The sequence below is a fragment of the Ipomoea nil genome, unplaced genomic scaffold (assembly GCF_001879475.1).
Source record: "Ipomoea nil cultivar Tokyo-kokei standard unplaced genomic scaffold, Asagao_1.1 scaffold1847, whole genome shotgun sequence".
Taxonomy (NCBI): Eukaryota; Viridiplantae; Streptophyta; class Magnoliopsida; order Solanales; family Convolvulaceae; genus Ipomoea; species Ipomoea nil.
Genome location: NW_017618275.1, coordinates 184,316 through 207,920, shown reverse-complemented (window position 1 = coordinate 207,920; position 23,605 = coordinate 184,316). Strand labels below are relative to the sequence as shown.

Genomic DNA, 23,605 nt, shown 5'->3' with positions numbered 1-23,605 from the left:
CATGTATTCAGTTTATCATCTGATCAATGAAATAGATAGAACTTTTATAATGCTTTCTTGAATCATAAATTTTAGGCAGGTAAAGACAGTCATAGCACACAGATTATTCTTGTACACGTACGTGCAAAAAGATTATTCATGAGACTTCTAGAACTTTATTTTCTGACACAGATCATAAAGCAAGCTACATTGTCATCATACAACAACCATACACACATATATGTATGATAAACTAAACTTCCAACTATGTAGACATCAATATGCACAACAGGCCAGTACCATGTCTCTTGCATCATCCAGATAGTGAGTTAAAGTTTACTCTGTGTGAAGCTCCTGCTTCCATTTATCCCTTAAAAGTCTCCTCAGTACCTTATTTGAAGCTGTTCGTGGAAATGATGGAACAATTTTTACAGCACTCACCTATGATCAATGGGAAAAGATGAACATGTTCATCATTGGAATCTATCAATACTAAGTCCTGAAGGTCAAAATCATTACTGCCAATGTGACAACATTTTATATTAAATGCCATTGAAGATCCTAGATTGAGTGGTAAATTAAAATCACAATCCACAAAGGCCTTCTTAAACAACTATGTGCTTCCATCATGTATTTTTCAGTTTGCTTTAGAGGATTTATTTCAAATTATTAACTAATGTAAAGTTAAAAATACTATACAATGCAGTTAATACAAAGGACAGATTTAATAAAGTATTCAAGCATCGCTAAAGACTTAAGAGAAACAAACCTTGAATAAAGGATTAAGGTTGCTCTGTATGGCTCTTGAAAATTTTGTCTTCAGCTCTTCTGGTGCAATCTTAAATCCTTCTTTGAGCACCACAAAAATAACTAACTGTTCAGGACCACCATTTGCTGGCGATGCACTGACAGCATCTGTTTCGACAACATTTCTGTCAGCCAGATTGCAAACACGCTCTATTTCAACTGAACTTGTCTGTATGCAGAGAAGGCAAAATGTACCCTTAGACTCATACAGAACCAAACTGTGAACATAAGTGGCTGCAATGTTCAAGGATGTGCATGCAGCTTATGCATTCTTATCCGAATGAAAAGCATATTACAGAATGATACAAAGATAGTACATGGAAATAGGGGTGAGCATAATTACCGAAAAACCGACGAAACTGATAACCAATGCCCGAATTGACCAAAAATTTTGATTTTCCATTGGTTATAAGTTTAAAAAAATTATTGGTTATTAGTCAGTTATGGACATTCAAAAACTGCGGTCACCAAATAACTGATAATATATATATAGACTTGTGTTCAAATGAGAACACTTCCTTAGGTGAGAACGTGTGAACAAGCGTGAGTGCACGCAATCTACTCCAGGGTCTCCACCATCATCTAGGCATGCCTGGGAGTAGATTCTGTGCACTCATGTTTGTTCACACGTTCTCACCTAAGTGTTCTCATATAATCTTGAATATATATATATATATATATATATATATATATATATATATATATAGAGAGAGAGAGAGAGAGAGAGAGAGGTTATTTACGTTTAGTACATCACTCCATAAGCCCAATGCCTGATGGGTTATGACCTTCGGTTTTTCAGTAATCGACTGAAAACCAAACTTCAGTTTTTGATTGGTTATGAAAATTAAAAAAATAACTTTCGATTTTCGGTTGATTGTTGATTGTAACTAATCGATGCTCACCCCTACATGGAAATTGTCAACTACACTTTATAGGAGCACAAACATTTTAGCTGCTCAAATGTTGAATAGCTCATAATAAATGAACTGGCAAATCAATATATTCTATTTGATTAACACAGACAGAAAGAGAATAGAGAAATTAAAGAGGGATTTAAGTTACTTGCAATGGCTTACTTTAATACCCCCAAGATTCATTGTGTCATCAGCTCTCCCTTATACAACAAGATAACCACCAACAGTTCTTTTAAGGATGTCACCATGCCTCCTAAGTTGCTGGAAATACCAATAAAGTATGAATATTTCAAAGCTAAATGACATTTGAAGATGAGCTTAAATATTAGCAGTTATTAATACTAAATATAATTAGTCAAGTTGTTTAATTTACATAGAAAAGTCTACAAATATTGAAAATCACATGACATTACAAAATAAAACATGATACATTCCAATCAATTCAATTTTTTTTTTATTTAATAGAGAGCAGTTATAGAAAGTAATTATTTTATTCATATTTCATTTAACATTTGGAGAATTAAGTCGCAAAATTCTACTACTGGCTTTCTACTATTTTTTAGTGCATATATACCATTCCTTTGTGCACTGGCATTCCCTTGAAGTATACACTTTCATGATCAGCATTCAGTAGGATCTCACTAGCTGCGAAATTGATAGGAAATAAACCGACCTCACCAATGCAGGCTTTATCATCTGGCTGTGACACAGGTTAAAGAATCAACGAATCAACACTAATGCAAGGTCATGAGATTGCTATGAATAGCCCACTTGCCAGCTATTTGTTTATAAAGTATGACTTCAGTGTTAAACAATGCAGTGGCTCAGCAGTGCATTATTTCCATTTGTATTTAAGAGAGAAGTAGGAGGAGACTAGTTTTGATGTGATATCTGTGGGATCTTTGCTCAGATCCTTATGAACAAAATTAAAAGATCTGAAGAAGACTCTTGTTAGCATCATAAAGTATCTTACATAAGCATGGCCATCTTCATCAAGGATGATGTTGGTCCCAGAAGAGGTAAGGTGAAAGTCTAGAGGGGAGGGGGGTGAATAGACTTTCAAACTTTTTAGCACAGTACCAGGTCCCAGAAGAGGTAAGGTGAAAGTCTAGAGGGGAGGGGGGTGAATAGACTTTCAAACTTTTTAGCACAGTACCACAATTGCTAAGCCAGAGATAAATTAATAAACGATACGGTGTGTGTAGATTGTGTCAAGATTATTCTCGTCGTGAGAAGCAAGCAAGAGCAGTAAGTAAATTGTTAGAGTATGGTGCAGAGCGAAAATTAATCATCCTATTCCAACAAGATCTCCGTGTTACTTTCATCCCTTCAATTTGAAATTGCATCCCTCATCCCTTAATCACAACCATCGCCTCATACTTTATATGATGGAATTTAGATTCGAACCTGTGACCTTGCATATAATAATTTAAGCTTCTACCAACTCATCCGTACTACTTTTTGGTTATCTTCTTGTTTCACTTGGTGTACTCCTTTCTTTCCATAGATGCTTGATCTTCAAGATAGCTTCATGCAAACTTTAAGTCACGTTCTTTCTTCTTCGGGATTTCTTGAGGGATTTCTTCTTGAATATACTACGCATACATCTTCCTCTTTTGTTTGCCATTTTCTCTAGGCAAATTCTTGATTTTTGGCTTTATCTCTTCTTCATCCATTTCCTCAACTAATGAATTTATTTTTCCCTTTCTTGGTCTATGACTCGACTAGTCTAATAAAATAAAATTGGGGATCTACGATTTACAATATGGCATATCAAAATCTATTACAATTTATTCCTAACAATTTCCCCCCTTTTGATAATGCCATAACTTATACTCAAACATTGGCTTTAAGTCTTTGAAAAATAATTTCAATTTTTGCTCAATTTTATTTTGACAAAGCCAAGATGAGTTTGACAAAATTAATTCTAGGGAAAATAGAAAATACTTTGTGAATTAATTCAGACAAGTCCTATACGCATCCTTGATTAATTTTTAATCAATTTTTATCTTTTCAAATTTTTGCATGCGTTTAACAATTCTTGTCTTTTAATTCACGGACTAATACATGATAGCCAAAATAAATCAAAACAGGCTTAGATCAGACCATGGGAAATATTTATTCATATTAGTCGATTAGAGGAAATATTATTATAGCCAAAATCATTCCAAAATAGATATTCAAAACATCATATTTTTGAGGAGTTCATATCGGATTACCTTCTGGGTTTCTTGACTCCCATGTCAGCTTTCAATATATCCTTGATATGTTCTCTCATCTTGCAGATATCATTCTTGAATTTTTCACATTCAAATCTCTTAGTCACATTTCCAGCCATGTAGTGTCCAAAGGCCTCTTTAATATTGGTGCCCGGAAGAGTTCCGGCTTCCCACCAAATTATGCATTCTTCAAAGCTTCTTTGGAATTCCAAACTTTCACCATTATTGTTGGTATAATCTCTGAGCTCATACCACATCTCGGTTTGCTTCCTTTTTGCTTCTTCTTCCTTATTCTTCTCAGATATCCATTGAGCTTGATCAGCTTTGTGCCATCTTTTCACCATACTTGGCACATTCTCGGATGTCTAAATTTTCTGCGGTGTTAAGGTTCCTTTTGAGCATTCGAACCAATTTCGAGTTTCAGCAACTTTAGATGAGCTTGATCCAAGACTCGGATTTGCAAATTGAGTGAAACCAACTTGGGATTGTTGACCACGTCCTCGGCCTCGGCCTTTTGTTAGTGCGGCGGTCAAAACTGGCTGTTGCGGTTGACTTCCAATGATGAATTCATGTTGTTGTAAAGCCAGATGATTGAGAATTTCTTCCCCCCTTATGGCATTATCAATCAAAAAGTCAAGGGATTTGGAATCTTGTTCTTGATTGGCTTTAACAAGTTTAACACCATCATGTGTTTTGAGAGAAACATCCTACAAATAAGATATTTTGTTAGCCATAGAGGATAATTCAACCTCAAGGTGATTTATCCTTGTCTCCTGATCTTGTATGGCCTTTATTTGTCTCATGTGTCTTTCATTGTTGATCTTCTCGGCAGCTTCTCGTTCCTTCTTCATAAGTTGGATTATCTCCAATAATCCTTCGGTGAGATCTCCTTTCAGATGTCTTTCGGCTCTGTCTATCTTTGTTTGCAGAGCATTTTGATGTTCCAATAGCTCCTTCAAATTTGTTCGTGTGTCCTCAAAGTGTTGTAACGAGAGATGTCCTTGCTCGGTAAGAGTAGTTCCAATCTTTTGACACACAACATCACTTGATTCTGTAACTTTTGCAAATAGTGATGTTAACAAATCATCTTCATCTTCTTCTCGGGTTCGGCTTCTACTCATGTTCAGAGAGTGTAGACTTTTGAACAAATTCCTTCATGAATCACCAAGAACTGGATTTTCAACAAGCTGTAAATTTTCTTCTGGTGATTCGGCTTCTTGAAGTTGATTTCCAGTTTCTTCTTCAATAACCTCTGTTCTTGAAATAATCTCTGTATTTAAATTGACTTCTTCCAGAGAGTTATTTTGAAGAGACATCACAGAGGTGTTATTGTGCACTGGCGCTTTATATAAGTATTCCCCCACAATTGATGGTCTGATTTCACCATCAATTTGGTCTCTTAATTCATCCCTTGTAGGGTCCATTTCATTTATATCAATATTGGTGGGGGTCACATTTGATATCAAAAGTTCAGCACAGTGAACTCTGACAGGAATAGACTCATGAGTTTCAGAAGCTGAAATTGGTACCTCTACAAGTGTACTTCCTTCATTTGCCCTTTCTCCAAAATTTTCAAGAAAATCATTGGCTATATTAATTGAAGTATCACCTGGATGTTGATGAGTGTCAGTCAACGATCTGTGTAGAGCAATCTGTAGCCTCATTTCATTCTCCTTTTCAATATCATTTGGAGAGACTTGATTGGCATCTTCTTGAGTTGCTGCGGCCACTCGTTTTCCTTTACTGTTCTTTTCTTGAAGCTTCAGCCTATAAACTTGATTTGCATCCATGTTTAGTGCTTCAAGCATTGAGTTAGTTCCTAGCCATTCAAAGGCTAATTCTTCACTTTGTATTAACTCTGAATCAACTTTGGAGATAAAAGAGTGATATCTTTCAAGTCTCCATTCCTTCCATGCTTGAACTCGGTTTAATTCCTTCATCAGTTCTGGATCATCTCGAGTTTGTGTTTCGTCGAACACAATGGGTTCAACACTAGCTTCAACTGCAGATTGATTCGAGATTCTCCTTTGCAAGTCATTGGAAACTTGCACTTCAACTCCTGCAAACTCCATTCGGGTGGTATCTTCTTCCATTGGCATTACGGGTATCTCAACTTCATGAGCTTCAGATTCTGCAACTTCCTGAAAAGGAATAAGTGCTATAGCCGAGCTTACGGCTTCCTGATCTCTGTTGCTTGGGTTGCTAGAACCCATGTGTGCACTTGCTGCAGATGGAGTTTTACTGTTCCTTTTTCGAGAGCTTTGAGGTGTGCTTGTAGAACCACCTCCTTCAAATCCTTTTCTTCGATTTGTTTTCTTGCCATAGTCGGGTCCAAATTTTCTGAAAAGTGTTTTGTAGATTCCAACATTTTTGTGTCTTCGAAGAGGCACATTCTTCTTTCTCAAAATTTCTCCAATAATAAGTCCATACCCAACTTTATGGAGAAAATGATTTCCTTCAAGTGGTCTTCCATTAGGTTTTGCATTGTTTACAAAGAATAATAGGCGATTGAAGATGTATTTTGCCTAGTTGAATTTTATTCCTTGCATGATTCCATTCATCAGACTCACAGATGTTCCAGATAGATCGTCCACACTTTCAATCTTGTTGTCAAGAATCTTGTACATCATCTCTATATGCATATCATATTCTGGTTTCAGCACGTTCTTTGGCTTGGTTGAGTCATGAATTACAGGTGCTTTTGGACCACGAATTTCTCTAGAAAGATTGAGCGTCATAATGGTGAGCTTCTGGCATTAGCTCCGAATCAGGAAATTTGAAGCACTCCTTGATGTCTTTTTCACAAATTTGAACATCTGTTCTTCCAACTTTAGAGTGAATCACGTTGTTCTTCACAGTGGCATGCAAATAGAACTCGGTCACATCTGTTTCAAAAATTCCAACGTATTTGTAGGTGAAGAAATCGTATAGTCCACAATCCTTCAAAGCATTGAGAATCTTCTTTGCTATTTCCTTGTCGACGGCTCCAAACATAAAGAACTCCGGATTAAGTGTCATCCCATCGATCAATTGTTGTTGTAGAGTAAGCAAATTTTTGGGTTGCATGGCTTTGGTTCCAGACATGGTGTTCGCCGGTGAGATTGAGAGCTTGAGAGAGAGATTTCTGATCTTGATAGAACTGGAAAAATTTCGTCTGAGAGGAATACGAAAGGTTTCGTATGGTTTAAGAAGGATTTACGAGGAGGTATAATTCTCAGATAGAAATCTCAATTGAGACCCTTAGAATAGGTGTGGTGACAAGACACTTTTAGGGGTGGAGGTGTCTTTTGGTTGAGGTGTTACTAGGAAAGAGAAAAGGGTTATCATTAGCAGACAAGAGCATTAAATGCTTCACAGTCTCTTAGGTACCCTATATACGTAAGGTGTATAGAGTAAGAAGATTATGAATGGACACCTCTGACTATTCTTCAAGATTTGAGAGAGAGTATGGATTTGGGAAATTTTACGGGAGAGGGGATCTGATTTTGTGAGAGAGTGTGAGATTTTTGTGGGATTTAATTTATGGGTGGAAGTTTAAGAGGTATAGGTTTGAAAGGTGAAGAGTTTTAATGGGATTGAGTTTTATGGGGTAGAGGTTTAGAAGGTGGAGGTTTCAACTCAATCTGATCTCTTCTTCTTCTTTTTTTTTTTTTTTTTTTTTTTTTTTTTTTTAAACATGTACACGTTAGATATAACATATAAAATCACATAATTATAATCACATAAATCACACACATATCCGTAAATCTCACATATAATTTTCGAAACATATATGGACATTTAAAATATAGCAATTAAATCACATCCATATATAAATATGCACATACACGGTAATCTCCTAACACAGATTTAGAAAATTAGACAAATTTCAATTAATCACCAAAAATAAACATACATATATACGGTAGATACTAAAACATATATATGTAAACAAATTTCTTAAACACATAAGCAATTATTTAGAAACTAGAAAAAAAAATAATAAAAATTAGCACATAAGTATAAACCAAATTATAGATTATATATCACAAATAAATTGTTCATGCAAACAAATTAACACAAACATGAGCATAACTTGCGGTCCAAGTAACGATCAAAACATGCAATTCAAAAACAAATTAGATTAAATAAAAATTGCACATTTAGTCACATTAATTTGCATGGCATATAAAATCACGTTAAACACTACATGCAAATACATAATTGAACACTTAACACATTTAGCAAATTAGTTTACATGAAAATTAAGCACATAGAAATATGCAAACACGTAAAACATATAAAAGCATATATACGCGTAGAACACATAATTTGAGCATATGTATCATTTTAGATCAAGAGATTAAGTTCAGTGATACTTAGCTCATTTCCAACATTCCCAATTCATGCCTTAAAGTAGAAAATCTCGTTTCGCATAAAGGCTTCGTGAGAATATTTGCAACTTGATTCTCCGTAGGGATATACTCGATTTTTAGATCTTTCTTTTCAACATGATCCCTTATGAAATGATGTCGTATTTCGATATGTTTGGTTCTTGAGTAAAGCACCGGATTGTGAGTGATAGCGATTGCACTTGTATTGTCACAAAATATGCTAACATCGTCGTAATTCACTCCATAATCCTTCAATTGTTGCTTCATCCACAAAATTTGAGCACAACAACTTCCTGCAGCAATATATTCGGCCTCGGCGGTACTAGTTGCGATGGAATTTTGCTTTTTTCTAAACCAAGAAACAAGCCTTCCTCCCAAGAACTGGCATGTCCCGGAAGTGCTTTTTCTGTCTATTTTGCAACCTGCAAAATCCGCATCTGAAAAACCAGTTAGCGTGAAATCTGTACCTTTAGGATACCACAATCCAACATTGATTGTGCCCTTCAAGTATCTTATGATTTTCTTTGTTGCGGTCAGGTGGCTTTCTTTTGGATTTGCTTGGAATCTTGCACACACTCCCACAGCATAAGAAATGTTCGGCCCGCTTGTAGTGAGGTATAGTAGTGAACCAATCATTCCTCTATATTTCGTTTGGTCGACATCTTTTCCATCTTCGTCCTTGTCTAGCCTTATTGATGTACTCATTGGAATTTTGATCGATGATTTTCCATCAAGACCAAACTTCTTTATCAAGTCACGGGTGTACTTTGCTTGATTGATGCATATTCCTTCCTTCAATTGTTTGACATGTAAGCCCAAGAAATAATTCTATTCACCCATCATGCTCATTTCGAATTTATTCTGCATAAGCTTCGAAAATTTCTCACACAAAGAATTGTTAGTGCTTCCAAAAATAATATCATCAACATATATTTGCACTAATAAAATATGATCACCATCTTGAATTCTAAATAAAGTTTTGTCAACAAGGCCTTTGGTGAATCCACAGCTTATCAAGAACATTGACAAAGTATCATACCAAGCTCGAGGTGCTTGTTTCAACCCATACAATGCCTTTTTAAGTTTGTAGACTTTATCACCTTCGCCTTTTACCTCAAAACCTGGGGGTTGTTCGACATAAACTTCTTCTTCGAGTAGACCATTCAAGAATGCGCTTTTCACGTCCATTTGATAAACAGTGAAATCTTTGTGTGCGGCGTAGGCTAGGAAAATTCTTATAGCTTCGAGTCTGGCTACCGGTGCAAAGGTTTCATCAAAATCTATTCCTTCTTCTTGAGAGTATCCTTTTGCAACGAGCCTTGCTTTATTCCTAACAATCACGCCTTCTTCGTTTGCTTTGTTCCGGAAGACCCATTTAGTTCCTACAACATTGTGGTTCATTGGTCTTGGAAAAAGTTCCCAAACGTCATTTCTTTTGAATTGATCGAGTTCCTCTTGCATGGTGTCAATCCAACTTGGATCATTTAGAGCTTCGTCCACTTCTTTTGGTTCAATCTGAGATAGGTAACATGTGAACAATGCTTCCATGGTAGATGATCTTGTTTTCACGCCATCTCGAACATTTCCGATCACTAATTCTGGTGGGTGATTTTTTAGCCATCTTAAGTCTGGTTCAAAAGGGTGCATGGTGCTGGGTGGATTCACTGGTTGAGAAGAGGTAGCACTGGTTCGAATTTCTGCTTCATTTTCTAGATTTCCAACTTCTCCAGTAATTGCATCCAAGGGCTGATTTGCAATTTCCACTTCAACTGCATCCCTGGGTTGATTTGCAATTTCAATACCAATTGCATCCCGCACTTCATTTCTTACTGGATGAGAGATGGGATTTTCTAGAGAATTAATTTCCAACTCATCCATTCCCTGCAAAATATTTTCTTCACACGTATCATCAGTATCACAAAAATCAATATGACACTTGTTACCATTTTGCTCAATATTTTCGCCATTTTCATCCAAAGCATCAATATTGACGTGTGATTTTTCATCAAATACCACGTGTATGGATTCTTCCACCACCATTGTTCTTTTATTCAAAACTCTGAATGCTTTGCTGGTAGTCGAATATCCTAGAAAAATTCCTTCATCTGCACGCTCATCAAAAGCTTTTAGATGCGATTTATCATTAATATGAATAAAACACTTGCATCCAAAAATATGAAAATAACCAATATTTGGTTTTCTCCCTTTATAAAGCTCATATGGCGTCTTCTTGTACTGCTTATGGATCATGCTTCGATTTTGCGTGTAGCAAGCAGTGTTGATAGCTTCCGCCCAATATCGTTTCGGGAGACCGACTGCACTGATCATCACTCGTGCGGCTTCTTTAAGCGTCCGGTTTCTTCTTTCGGCAACACCGTTTTGTTGTGGTGTTCTAGCGGCAGATAATTGATGAGAAATTCCATGTGAATTGCAAAAAGCTTGTATAACTCCATTCACGAACTCGGTTCCACGATCCGTTCGGATTTTTGATATTTGCAATTCTTTCTTATTTTCTAGTTGCTTCAACAGCTTTGGCAACACTTGTTCAACTTCATTTTTCTTCTTGAGAAACACGGTCCAAGTGTACCTGGAAAAATCATCAACAAAAACAAGAGTATATTTCTTACCACTTACACTTATTGGATCAACCGGTCCAAATAAGTCCATGTGTAGCAAGCTTAGCGGTCTTGATGTTGATTCGTGCGTCTTAGACTTGAATGATGATTTGATTTGCTTTCCGCGTTGGCATGCATCACACACTTGGTCCTTTTTGAAGATAATACTTGGTAGTCCTTCAACTAGATTTTTCTTTGCAAGCTGATTGATAGTCTTGAAGTTTAAATGGTTGAGCTTTTTGTGCCATTCCCAATTTGCTTCATTCGAATTTCTGGCCATTAAGCATACTGAATCTTTGCTTGTGCTCCAATCAACAATATACATGTTCTTTCGCCTTTTTCCAGTGAGCACAACTTCATTTGAGAGCTCATTTTTGATTAGGCAATTATCTTTGGAAAATTCCACAAGATAGCCTTTATCACAAAATTGACTAGTGCTCAACAAATTGAATTTTAGGCCTTCAACAAACGAAACATCTTCGATCTTTAAACCATTTCTTTCAATTGTACCAACTCCTTTTGTAGTTCCATAATTTTGATTTCCTCCAAATATAACTTTTGGTCCATCGATTTTCTTGAAATTCACTAGACATGATTTATTTCTAGTCATGTGGCGTGAGCAACCACTGTCGATGTACCAAACATCCTACAAAAAAGATTAGTTGGTTTTAGATACCCATACTTGCTTGGGTCCTTTGCTGTTAGTAATTTTTGGTAACCAAACCCACCTTGATCCTATTGAATTAAGATAAGGCAGTTTGTAACCATTTGAAACACGATAATCATAATTAACTTTTGAAAACATTTTTGGCGTCGGATTTTGAAAAACATTTTTAAACTTAGGCACCCGGGAAGAGGATTGTTGCTTTTGTCTATAAGAAGCATTAAAACAAGATTTACACAACCAATCCTTTTGAGTGGAATAAAATCTTCCATCTCTATTTCTAGAAAAGCTTCTCTCTTTTCTAAAAATTCTTTTTGCACTTGACTCTTTGGCATATCTTTGCTTGAAGAATTTTTGTTGCTTTGCCGTAGTATTGAACTGTTTCGGCCTTTCAACATTCAACTTTGCTTTCTCATGATAGCCAAGTCCTTGTCTCATTGTGCTATACTGACTTTTAACAAATTTTACCACTTGCACTTTATTGGTTAAAGGAGTAGTAGAATTAGTCAGTTTCGGAGGGGTTTGAGAACATGTGGAGTCATAACCGATTCCGGTTCTATCTCCTGATGGCTTTTGCATGTTTACCATTTTATCCATAATTTTGGACAAATTAGTAAACGTAGCAATGGTAGCCCGAAGGTTATGTTCTCTAACCTCTCTTGCTTTACACTCTTCTTGAAGGTGAATATTTTCACTTTTCAAGTTACTCACTTCAAGTAAAGCATCTTGCAATTTTTTATTCATCTCTTCTTTTTCAGAAATTAGAATATTATTGCGCTCCTTGAGTTGAGGATGAGTGAGCATAATCTCTTGACAATCTCGCATTAGACTGCCAATAGATTCACGAGAAAAAGAGGAATTAACAGAATTGAAAGAATTAGATGTTACCTCTTCTTCCTCTGCTCCAAGAGCCATAAAGCACTCTTCACTTGAACTCAACTCACTTGATGACAATCCATTCGACTCATCATTTTCGTTTGGTTCGTTACTCACGAGAGCTTTTCTTTTGTCGCGCTTGAACCTTCAATCTTTGCTTTCGGATTTATTCGGTGTAGATTCAACATTTATGCCTTGATACTTGCTAACGATCGGATACAGACAATTTATTTTGAAATGTTCGGGTTTGCGGCAATTGTAGCATAAATTGTTGTTTTCTTCGACTTTTTCTTCTTGTGTCGTGCGAGAGACAAATTTACCACGAGCAGAATTTTTGTTGTTTCCTTTTCGCATGAATCTTTTGAATTTTCAAACAAAAAGAGCAAATTGTTCGTCAGTTATAAAATCAATATTATCTACTGACCTGGAGGTTGATGGTTGTTCGGCCATTAGAGCTGGATTTCGAATTTCTTGAACATCATCATCTTTGGCCTTCATTTCGAACTCATATGCTTTAAGATCACTAAATAATTTGTCGGTTGCCAATATTCTTAGATCTCGGTGATCTCGCATTGCCGTAACCTTCATATCCCATGTAGATGGTAAGCCTCGTAGAACTTTGAGATTAATTTCCTTTTGGCTAATATTTTTGCCAAGGTCATTAATTTCTCCAAGGATTTTGATCATTCGAGCTTCCATATCAACAATGGATTCATTTGAAAGCATTTTGAAGTCCTCGAACTTCTTCATAGCAATAGTGAGCTTGTTATCTTTTTTCTTGTTCATCTCCTTCTCCGATCTTGATGAGAGTATCCCAAATTTCTTTTGCATTTGTACATTTTCGAACCTTTGGGAATATTGTATCATCAATGGCTTTGAACAGAATATCTTTGGCAATGTTGTCAAGATTGTTCCTCTTTCTATCATCCGATGTCCATTCCGGTTTTGGCTTTGGTACGAATTGTTGAGCATCCGGAAATAGAAGAAAAGCCGTATTTACTTTCAATATTTCGATCGGGCCAGTGGAAATAACTTCCCACATTTCATCGTGTAAAGCTGATAGATGAACTTGCATACGAACTTTCCAATCATCAAATTTATCAAGCGAGAATAATAGATTTCGAGCTAAATCTTTATTCATCTTCTCGGTAGATACGAGAGACAAATAATCAAATTTACACACACTGGGTAAGATGGATCTGCCTAGCAGTCAGAAACAAGGTTGACCCAAAGAGACAACTTGCTTTGAAACAAATTTGACTCAAATAGGCTACAGGCTCTGATACCAATTGTTGGTTCCAAAAGAGGTATGGTGAAAGTCTAGAGGGGGGGGGGGGGGGGGGGGGGGTGAATAGACTTTCAAAGTTTTTAGCACAGTACCACAATTGCTAAGCCAGAGATAAACCAAAACTCTTAACTAGATTGTTAGAGTATGGTGCACAGCGGAAATTAATAAACGATACTGTGTGTGTGTAGATTGTGTCAAGATTATTCTCGTCAGAAGCAAGCAAGAGCAGTAAGTAAAGAAAGCAGTAAAGAACACATGGCAATTTACAGTGGTTCGCGAGGTGGTGTAATCCTCCTACTCCACTTGCTCTTATCTCCAAGAGCAATTCACTATATCCACCACTTCTTGGTTCCAAGATACAATGAATTTCGTGATCTAGTGCTTTGATCACCAAGCCCACAATAATCACGCCCAGTGCCACCAACACTGCTGCTTCGGATTTCACGTCGCCGCGTTACTTTCCCAGGATTTCACGACTCCGCGTTACTTTGCCCTTGTCTTCTACGATCCGGTAGAAACGTATCCCGTGATCTAGTGCTTTGATCACAAAGCCCGCACCAATCACGCCCAATGTCCTCCGACACTGCTGCTTTGGATCTCACAACTCCGTTGACAATCCAGGATTTCACAACTCCGTGTTACTTTCCTCCTTTCCCTTGTTTTGCTCCAAAACAAGTTTTGCCTTGATTCCAACTTTGAGACTCTGTAGATGATCTTCAATGGTGCGCTGAGTCTCTTGAAGTTGATGAAGATTCTAACACTCTTGGATATTTCTTTTGTAAGCTCTGTATAACTCTGAGTGTTTATCTCACAAAGAATATATCAATTTAAGCTCTTGAGATGGAAAGCTTTCTTTGAATTTTTTATGCTCTGTTTAGCTCTGTTCTTTTCGCTTCTTGTATTCTTGCTTCTTTTTGTTCGCCCCTGCTTTCCACTGCTTCAATCTTCATCCTTTTATAGCTGGTAATGAGAATGTTTCCGTTGGAGAGAAACGTTCTCATTTTTGAATTTCTCTTAGCTGTATAGCCTTTTGTCAGAGGATAAGATAACGTTGCAGATATGTCAGAGATTTCTCTGCAAGTTGAGCTTGAGGATTTCTCAAAACTGGCGTCCCATAAATCTCCATCTGGTGTAGATCACGGGATTTTTATATTCAAAATATAATCTCCAGCTTCTTCTTATTCATGTCTGGGTCAGTATACTGCTTCCAGACTTCATCTCTTCCCTTGTGAAACTTCATCCCTTGCTAGATTTGTCAATTGAAATCTCATCTACTTGATTTGGACTTGCAATCTCTTGCTAGATTTGTCAATTGAAATCTCATCCCTTACTTGATTTGGAATTACAATCTTGCTAGATTTGTCAATTGAAATCTCATCCCTTAGTCAATTTTGACTGACTTTGATTTGGACTTGCAATCTCATCCCTTAGTCAATTTTGACTGACTTTGCAAATTGCATCCTTTCGGCCAAACCATCGCCTCATACTTTATATGATGGAATTTAAACTTGGCTTCTTTAAAAAATGTGGGATGTGAGATTCGAACCTGTGACCTTGCATATAATAATTCAAGCTTCTACCAACTCATCCGTACAACTTTTTGGTTATCTTCTTGTTTCACTTGGTGTACTCCTTTCTTTCCATAGATGCTTGATCTTCAAGATAGCTTCATGCAAACTTTAAGTCACGTTCTTTCTTCTTCGGGATTTCTTGAGGGATTTCTTCTTGAATATCATACGCATACATCTTCCTCTTTTGTTTGCCATTTTCTCTAGGCAAATTCTTGATTTTTGGCTTTATCTCTTCTTCATCCATTTCCTCAACTAATGAATTTAATTTTCCCTTTCTTGGTCTATGACTCGACTAGTCTAATAAAATAAAATTGGGGATCTACGATTTACAATATGACATATCAAAATCTATTACAATTTATTCCTAACAGATGACAAAGTCAACAGCCATAGATGCTGAGCTAAATGTTCCAAAAGCTTGTGGCTGCAAAAGACTTCCTGCAACGTAGGTGGATGCAAGCTCTGTGCCACCACAACATTCCACAATGAGTTTATAGTAGGCCCTCGAAGTAAGCCATAGGTCATCATCAACATTAGAGGCTTCTCCAGTAGTAGCAAATACCCTGCATATTCTTGTTATTTAGTCTTCTTTTATGTAGTGGACTGGTTGTTAGATGCGTGTACATAATATTTTGTTCAAAAGCTAGTAAAAAGAGTACCTTATTCTTGTCCAGTCTAGGCCTTTTATACAGTCTGTGCTTTTCCAGGCCTTCACCAAACTAGGAACGGTGCCCAAAATACTTACGCCTGCATCCTGGTATAATAGAAGGAAGAAATAAGGTCAGTTTTTAGATGTGGTCCTTCACTAGTTCATTGTAAAGTGCTTGCAAAATAGCATTGTTCCTACAAGAAACTTTCCATCAATTGTCATTATAAATTCCAAAAAAAGAATGCAATATTATACTCCGTACTAAACTGTCGTAGTCCCAATCATTGCGGAAAGATGAATCCAATCTATCACACAAAAGGATGATAATAATAGCAAGTGTATTCCATAAATCTAAAATATTTTATTTACAAATAATGATCCCTTGCAAGTTAAATGCAGAGGTTAGTGAATCACCTGAACAAATTTTCCAAAACTACGGCTTAAAGGAGATCCATGATAGAGTACCAGAGTTGCACCAGTCAAAAAGCAAGCATATACTAAAGTTGGCCCCATCACCCATCCCAAATTTTTTGGCCAGCAATATACATCTCCAGCTTGGACATCAGCAGCAGTTCTCATGGGGGAGAGGTGAGTCCAAGGTATTGCTTTTGGATCTCCTGGCGAAGGAAAAGTGGATGCAATCAATGAGATAAAAAAAATGCTAGGGGTAAACTAGTACATTGAAGTGCATTGTATAAATGTCATGCAATGAATCAAAATAATACCGTCAAGGTAGCTGAATCTGAATCACTTAGTAAAATAATCAGGGTGGATATCACATTTGGAGCCTCATCAACAAGATATAGATAACTGGTTTTTAATAAATATCCAATAAAGTATGCAGAACTTTGTCTGACTGAAGCCCTGAAGAATAAAACTTAAATAGTGTTAGCTAAAAAATGTAATTCAAAGAAAAGAAAGTCACATTATCATTATGTAAAACAATAAATCATGCCTGAATATCTCCAACTCCTTTGAGAAGCCCCAACAGCAAAGACTTGATACCTTCCTCGCCAATTACAGTGACAACAGTTTCTGCTGCTTTCTTGGCAAGACATTGAACCTCCGATATTTTCAAGATGAAAGCATGACACATGCAAATTGTGCAATGATAAAAAAACACAAATCAAATTAAGCAATGACTCAAAATTTAAATGATGTGAAAGACGAAACCAAGTAAATGGCATTATGGCATAAAAATTAGGTTACTACAGTATAACCCATTGCAGTGAGTAAAGCAGGAAGGATGGTACCCAAGGGGGGCATCAAGACAAGGTCCAGCAACCTCTGCTAAAGCTCCCAAAGCATGAGCATTGAAGGCACTGGATATAAAGCCAAAGATCATTGTGAATAATAAAGAAATACTACACTATACAAAAAGCTATAAGAAACAGACACAATATAATGCAAAAACTCAGCAGAAATAATTGAAAAGAAAAAAAAAAAGAAACGAACTCACAGCTCCAACAGTTGGAGGTGAGATTAACTCCTCCAGAATTGTGCGCAAAACCCTAGAAAAATGGCTCAACAATGTTCCACCCTCTTTCTTCTCTACTGATCCATTCTGTTCATATATAAATTGCACACACAATTCTCAGAAAACTATCCCGTAATTAAGCTCTAACATTCAATTGTGCAGATGAGAATATATATATATATATATATATATATATATATATATATATATATATATATATATATATATATATGTAAAATAGATGTTACTATACATTGGGATTTTCCAGATGGTAGGACACTGACAGCAAGAGAAATCCTAATTTTTGCTGTGCGTCGGCAAGGGGAGGCGGCAGTGGCGCCGGCGGGGATGGCGGCGCGTCGTGGTGCTGTGCGTGTGGCGGTGCGTCGCGGTGAGTCGTGGACGTGGTCTCCGCCAACAGCGTGGTGGCGGTGGGTCGCCGGGCGATAGCAGCGGCGTTCGGAACGGAGCGTCGATCGAGGTCGGATGGGAGCAGATCGGACGGGCGCAGATCGCGTGGTGGCGATGGGTCGCTGGGCGAGAGCAACGGCAGGTCGAAAGGAGCGTCGACGTCGGCAGATCGATGGATGTTTTCTGATTCGATGGAGTATTTCGTTCACCAGGCCAAGTCGAGGTCGATCGTCTGATCTGATTCGATGATTTGCATAGATGTAGGGTTAATCTTAGGCAATCATTTCTATTAGGAATGGTTGCCTATTATAAAACAAGTTCTATTTTAAGGCAACCATTTCTATTAGAAATAGTTGCCTATTATAAATCAATTTTTTTAAAAATAAATACAAAATACAATGGGCAACCATTATAGCTAACAATGGTGGCGGATTATTGATCACTTATTTACAAAATTGCCCCCACGAATTTTTGGGTTAAGATTAGGCCACCATTCTTTCAACAATGGTAGTCTATGACAATCGTTATATCCTACACCACGGTGGACATAGCATTGTGCGCCGCGCGCCTCCCAAAACGACGTCGTTTTGGGTAGTGTTGGGAGGCGCGGTAGGAAGTTGCTGAGATTATGTGTATTTGTTCACAACGTTATGTGTATTTTTCACAACGTTATGTGTATTGGTTCATACAGTTATGTGTATTTTTTATACAATTATGTACATTCTTTTTATACAATTATGTACATCCGAATCAGAAAATTTGTGTGTATTATGTTAATAGTTGATGTGTATTATGTTAAAAGTTTATGTTTATTATGTATTATGTTAGATTATGTGTATTATCTTTTAAAAAGAGTATGTATATTTTGTTATATAATTATGTACATTCATGTATAACATTATGTGTATTCTAGTATAACATTATGTACATTCTTGAACAGCGGGTTTTTTTTTTTAAGAAAAAACTACTGCCATTCACTGGGACGGGAAATTTCAAAAAAAAAAAAAATTAAAACGACGTCGTTTTGCATCTGGGTGCATAGTGCAACGCGCGCCGTGGTGTAGGATATAAATTGCCAGTCTATGATCAATCTTCTATGTTCAATTTTGTACTAGTGAGAGAGTTTTCAAGCTCCCTAGTGAGTCGGTATATTCAACCGCTCACTCCAGAACAAACTGGGTCACAGCCCAAGCATCCAGAACTTCACAACAGGATACTACACAAGTCTTAAGAATCAATTTCGTTTATCATCCATCTTTATAAAGATGATAACATTACTGATATTTCCCAAGAAAGAAAATTCTCAACACCTCAAATAAGGAACTGACAGAAATATTTCCAGAAGATATGACCTGAATTGCAAAATTTACTAAGAAAAATCGGTAACACATTCTCACATGAAATTTTACAGATAATAGGTACAGTGAGTCTACACTACACACAAAAACTTTCAAGCCAATCCAAGGCCTAATAGTATTTTTCCTGAAATTCTTCTCAACACAGCGCCAGACTGTAATTTAACTGGCAGAAGACTGCCTCAACTTTACGAAATTATTCTGAAAAAACAGAGACATATTTTTAACCAAAACTTTTTACAAACATCAAATATAACAAGCCTAGGTTCTCCATAGAAAATATCAAGCAAAAATAAGTTTAGGAAGCATTTGTTTATGAATTTTTCTTTCCAGCTGCGCCAGTCAGAATTTTCTCAGGCAATGAACAAATTGAGTAAAATGTTTCCTTTTTAATCACCACAAAATCACCTTATCACATATGCAGGATTTTCAAAACATCTAAACTCATATATCTACCTACATAATATAATCAAATAACTTAAAACAATAAATATCATCAATTTTTCAAAATCACGAATCACATAAACAATTAGTAAAATCAATTTTTGATTTAGGGTAAAAGGATTTTAGTGAACATAAATCTTACCTGGATTCCCAATATCAAAAAAATCCTTGAATCCCTACGGTGAACAGAGGAGAGAACCCGATAACGACAGAGGGAGAAAACCAATCGATTGAAGAAGAAGGCTACGTATCTTATTATCTTTTTGTTCGACAGTATTGTGACAAAGGAGACGATGAGAATGATATAAATTAGGATTAGGGAAAAAAAGGAGGGTTTATATATTAGGGTTAGTACGTACTGCTGTAATAGGCTAAGGAAGTCATATATGCAAGAATTACTTACAGTATATATTTATATGCTCAAAGGTGTTATATATTCATACGTACCTATATACATACAAATATATATATATATATATATATATATATATATATATATATATAGGAAGCTAGATTCATACGTACCTATATATATTTGTATATATGTATATATGTATATATTTACATATAGGAAGACATTGTATATATATTTGGATTAGGACATATATATATTTAAATAATTATTATCATTAGGAAAAATATATCTTATGTACATATTATATTAGGATTAGGAAGTTATTAGGCTCAAAGAATAATATTCCCAAGATAATATGGATTAAGAGACTCTAAATAATTTAGTCACGTACGCACGTACGGTCTTCGTACAGTGCCCAGAAAATATGGGGTATCACAGGGGGTAGGGGGACCCGCCACCTACCCGCTGCCCAAATTGGCATCGCCGACAGCGGGCAGACGACTACCCGCTAGGCACCCGCTGCCCGGAGACTTGCCGCCGGCGGGTGGAGGTCCACCCGCCGGCCACCCGCTGGATTTTTCCCTCTTCGGAACGTTAGCTTTCCCGTTTGATGTTTCCCCGACCCTCGTGGTGTCCCAACGAACTCCGTTTATCGTGCCTGAGTCTAGTTTGATATTTCATGTACCGTTCTTAAAATAAAAGAGTCTTGTGTATTGTATGCTAGTTGAATTGGTACCCTGTAACACAGGTGAAAGATGTATGAACCCCTTATGACTATTCCTTGTATGTGGATGACCACGTATAGGTTTCATTATATGTTTTCTCCCTTCTCCAAATGTGTTAATATGGATTGCATGTGCTTGCTACATGTTATATGTGCATGACTCCCCAATATTGGCTGCGGTCAAATTGGCTTTACATGGGCTGCAATCCACCGATTGAGCTCGTCAACAGTGTGTAGTGTTGCAGTCCACCAAAGGGCCACGGTCCACCGATTGAGCTCATCAACGGTGTGTAAGGCTGTGGTCCGCCAACAGTTTTACAGGGGCTGCAGTCCACAGATTGAGCTCGTCAACGGTATGTAGGGCTGCAGTCCACAAAAGGGCCACGACCCACCGATTGAGCTCGTCAACGATGTGTAGGGTTGTGGTCCGCTGTTAAGCTTGTCAACGGTTTAATGGACTACGGTTCATCGGTTGCCTGCAGTCAGCCCCTTCATGCTTCGGTATGAGGTAGGGTGCTGCGGGGCCGTGTTAGCGCTATATGCACTAACCCTCATGTATGGGCATGCGATTGGTCCCGTGGCGCCACCAAAGTGTGCTTGTGTGATAAAGATATTGATTGAAAGATGATATGAATGACATGAAAGTAACCTATGACCTTAGGATATATATGTGATGATGTCTTTACATTCTTGATTATGACCGTTGAATGTGTTTGTCCCTACTTGTCAAGTCTATTCCTGGTTTTAAAGCTAGAGTCTCCTAAGTATATATCTTCCAGCTTCAAAATGGTTTTCTATATTTATGTACATATATATACCTATATTGTATTTTAAAGCGTTGGAGTGGGTTACCAGCATTATTCGATGAACAGATATATTTGGCTTTCAAGCACAGAGGATTAGCTACCGGAGCGCGCTAGAGGACCTAGGCTTAGATATTTAGTCTTTCCTTTCGGCCTGCGTGCCTTGATGATGTAATTTGAGGATAATTAGTTAATGTAGCCTGTGCATCTGAGTTCTCCAGCTCAGATGTGGCATAACACCCCAGACCCTTATGTTTAGAATGCTCTTTTTGGGATTGATTAATAGAATTGCTTTCATTTTATAAGATTAAAAAGTTATAAAAATTTCGGGGTGTTACAGATGGTATCAGAGCCTAAGTTCGACCCTAAGACAATGCCTTTAGGATAAGACTTTAAGACATTAGGCTTGAACTTTAGAACGCTAAGCTTAACCTTCAGGTGTTTAGGAACTTAGGATATAGGGATCTTAGGATGCGCGTTGAGATTGTGAGTTTATCGCTCTTTCTCACATACTTGTTCTTCCTTCCTTATGCTTGCCCTAAAAGTTGTGACATCCTTGCATACTATTACCTGCCTTGTTGCATATGACTCTTTGATTACTAACAATTTACTTTGACATACTAAAACTTGATAAACTATCGATTTTGTTTAAATACCATACTTGTTTATTTTCTTGAACATGAAAGTTGGATTATGTTCCTAATTGATTTAGACCGAGTCAGGAATTGCATATTGTTGCTTAACTAATTGATCAAACGTGCGTTATTTGGATATCTATTATTTGACAAAGTATTTTGGAACTTGTAATTGGTAATTTTATTCGGCATATAATAGCTCACTTTTCGTAAATCATAATTGACCAATTACTTTGATAATTAACTTAGTAATAGCTCGATAAGTACTTACATCAGTTTGCATGGAGGAACATTATGGGAGCGTAGCTTTAGTTAAGAAGGGGGAGAATGGGGTGTGTGATCCTTATGATATCTCATTGAATGTCCTCCGTGTTCCTTGTTAGTGTAATAATAATGTGATTTCTTAAGATTTTCCATGCATTTAAGTCCCTTTTATTGTTCATATGAGTATGGAATTGTTTGGATTCAAATCTGTGCATTCTCTGGAATTTCCCGAAGTGATTCCTTCTTCACCGTCACGTTCTAGTGGGGCCTTGGCAGGAGGTCGACCACCCACCATGTGCCCACTGCCACATTCCAGTGGGGACTTGACAGGCGGTCGACCGCCCACCTTGCGCCCACTGGTACGGTATGTTTTCTTGACTTCTCATTTTATTGATCCATTGTGCATTTGTGTGTGTTTCTTGATACTTCTTATGTGTTTAACATGTAAATAACAATCTAATGCTTGAACCTGAAAGACGAATAATCTTCCTAATTGATTTGTTTATAAGTTGCATAAAAATTATAGGGACTAATTCTATTTCTACAAATCTAAATCCACGGGTACATTGCGTGTTAAGTTTTAACCCGAAAGGCAATATGAGTAAGACCGGGAGAAATCCGAGGAACCTAAACCAAGTGGTCATCTAGAATTTATCCTTGGAAAATTATATTGCGTCCCCAAACTATCTTAAAACTATCCCTCTAGACTTTGGTCCACGTTGCATAATAGACCACAAGCCTCCAATGCCTTGTTTATAACCCTTGACCACTAAGATAAGGACACCCTAAACAAACATTTATACATAAATAGGTATATCACTACTACTATGAATATATTCCCCTAAACTTCTATTATATATATATATATATATATATATATATATATATATATATATATATATATATATATATATATATATATATATATATATATATATATATATATATATATATATATATATATATATATATATATATATATATATATATCCTAAAGTATGTAGTAAATCCCAATTACATCTGTATGTTACACTTACACGCAAATTATTATTATTATTATTATTATTTTCATTATTATTACACCCTAACCCTAATCACCTTGCCTAAACCTAAATTTTCCACGGTTGCGTCATATACGGTACGTCCCTATATGCTTATATATATATATACATATAAACTTGT

The 23,605-nt window shown here is 36.7% G+C and overlaps 1 protein-coding gene across 1 annotated transcript; it reads right to left on the bottom strand.

The window, feature by feature from the left end:
- Positions 1–42: 42 nt before the first annotated feature.
- LOC109193233 (probable acyl-activating enzyme 18, peroxisomal) lies at positions 43–18,205 on the bottom strand. Its single transcript, XM_019344072.1, has 12 exons — positions 17,686–18,205; positions 17,415–17,519; positions 16,911–17,277; positions 16,681–16,819; positions 16,370–16,572; positions 15,966–16,060; positions 15,678–15,869; positions 2,674–2,698; positions 2,275–2,400; positions 1,863–1,961; positions 749–955; positions 43–420 (listed from the first exon to the last, which is right to left on the bottom strand). Exons 5-10 carry the CDS (start codon positions 16,532–16,534, stop codon positions 1,902–1,904), a joined length of 663 nt encoding a protein of 220 aa, XP_019199617.1. The 5' UTR covers positions 16,535–16,572; positions 16,681–16,819; positions 16,911–17,277; positions 17,415–17,519; positions 17,686–18,205; the 3' UTR covers positions 43–420; positions 749–955; positions 1,863–1,901.
- Positions 18,206–23,605: the final 5,400 nt, after the last annotated feature.

Coding starts and splice junctions, on each gene's coding strand:
- LOC109193233 (XM_019344072.1), bottom strand. CDS start 16,534: ATGAGAACTGCTGCTGATGTCCAAGCTGGAGATGTATATTGCTGGCCA. Junction 2,401..2,673: donor ATGAAGATGGCCATGCTTAT/GTAAGATACTTT, acceptor CCTGTGTCACAG/CCAGATGATAAAGCCTGCAT. Junction 1,962..2,274: donor TGCCAGTGCACAAAGGAATG/GTATATATGCAC, acceptor TGGTATTTCCAG/CAACTTAGGAGGCATGGTGA.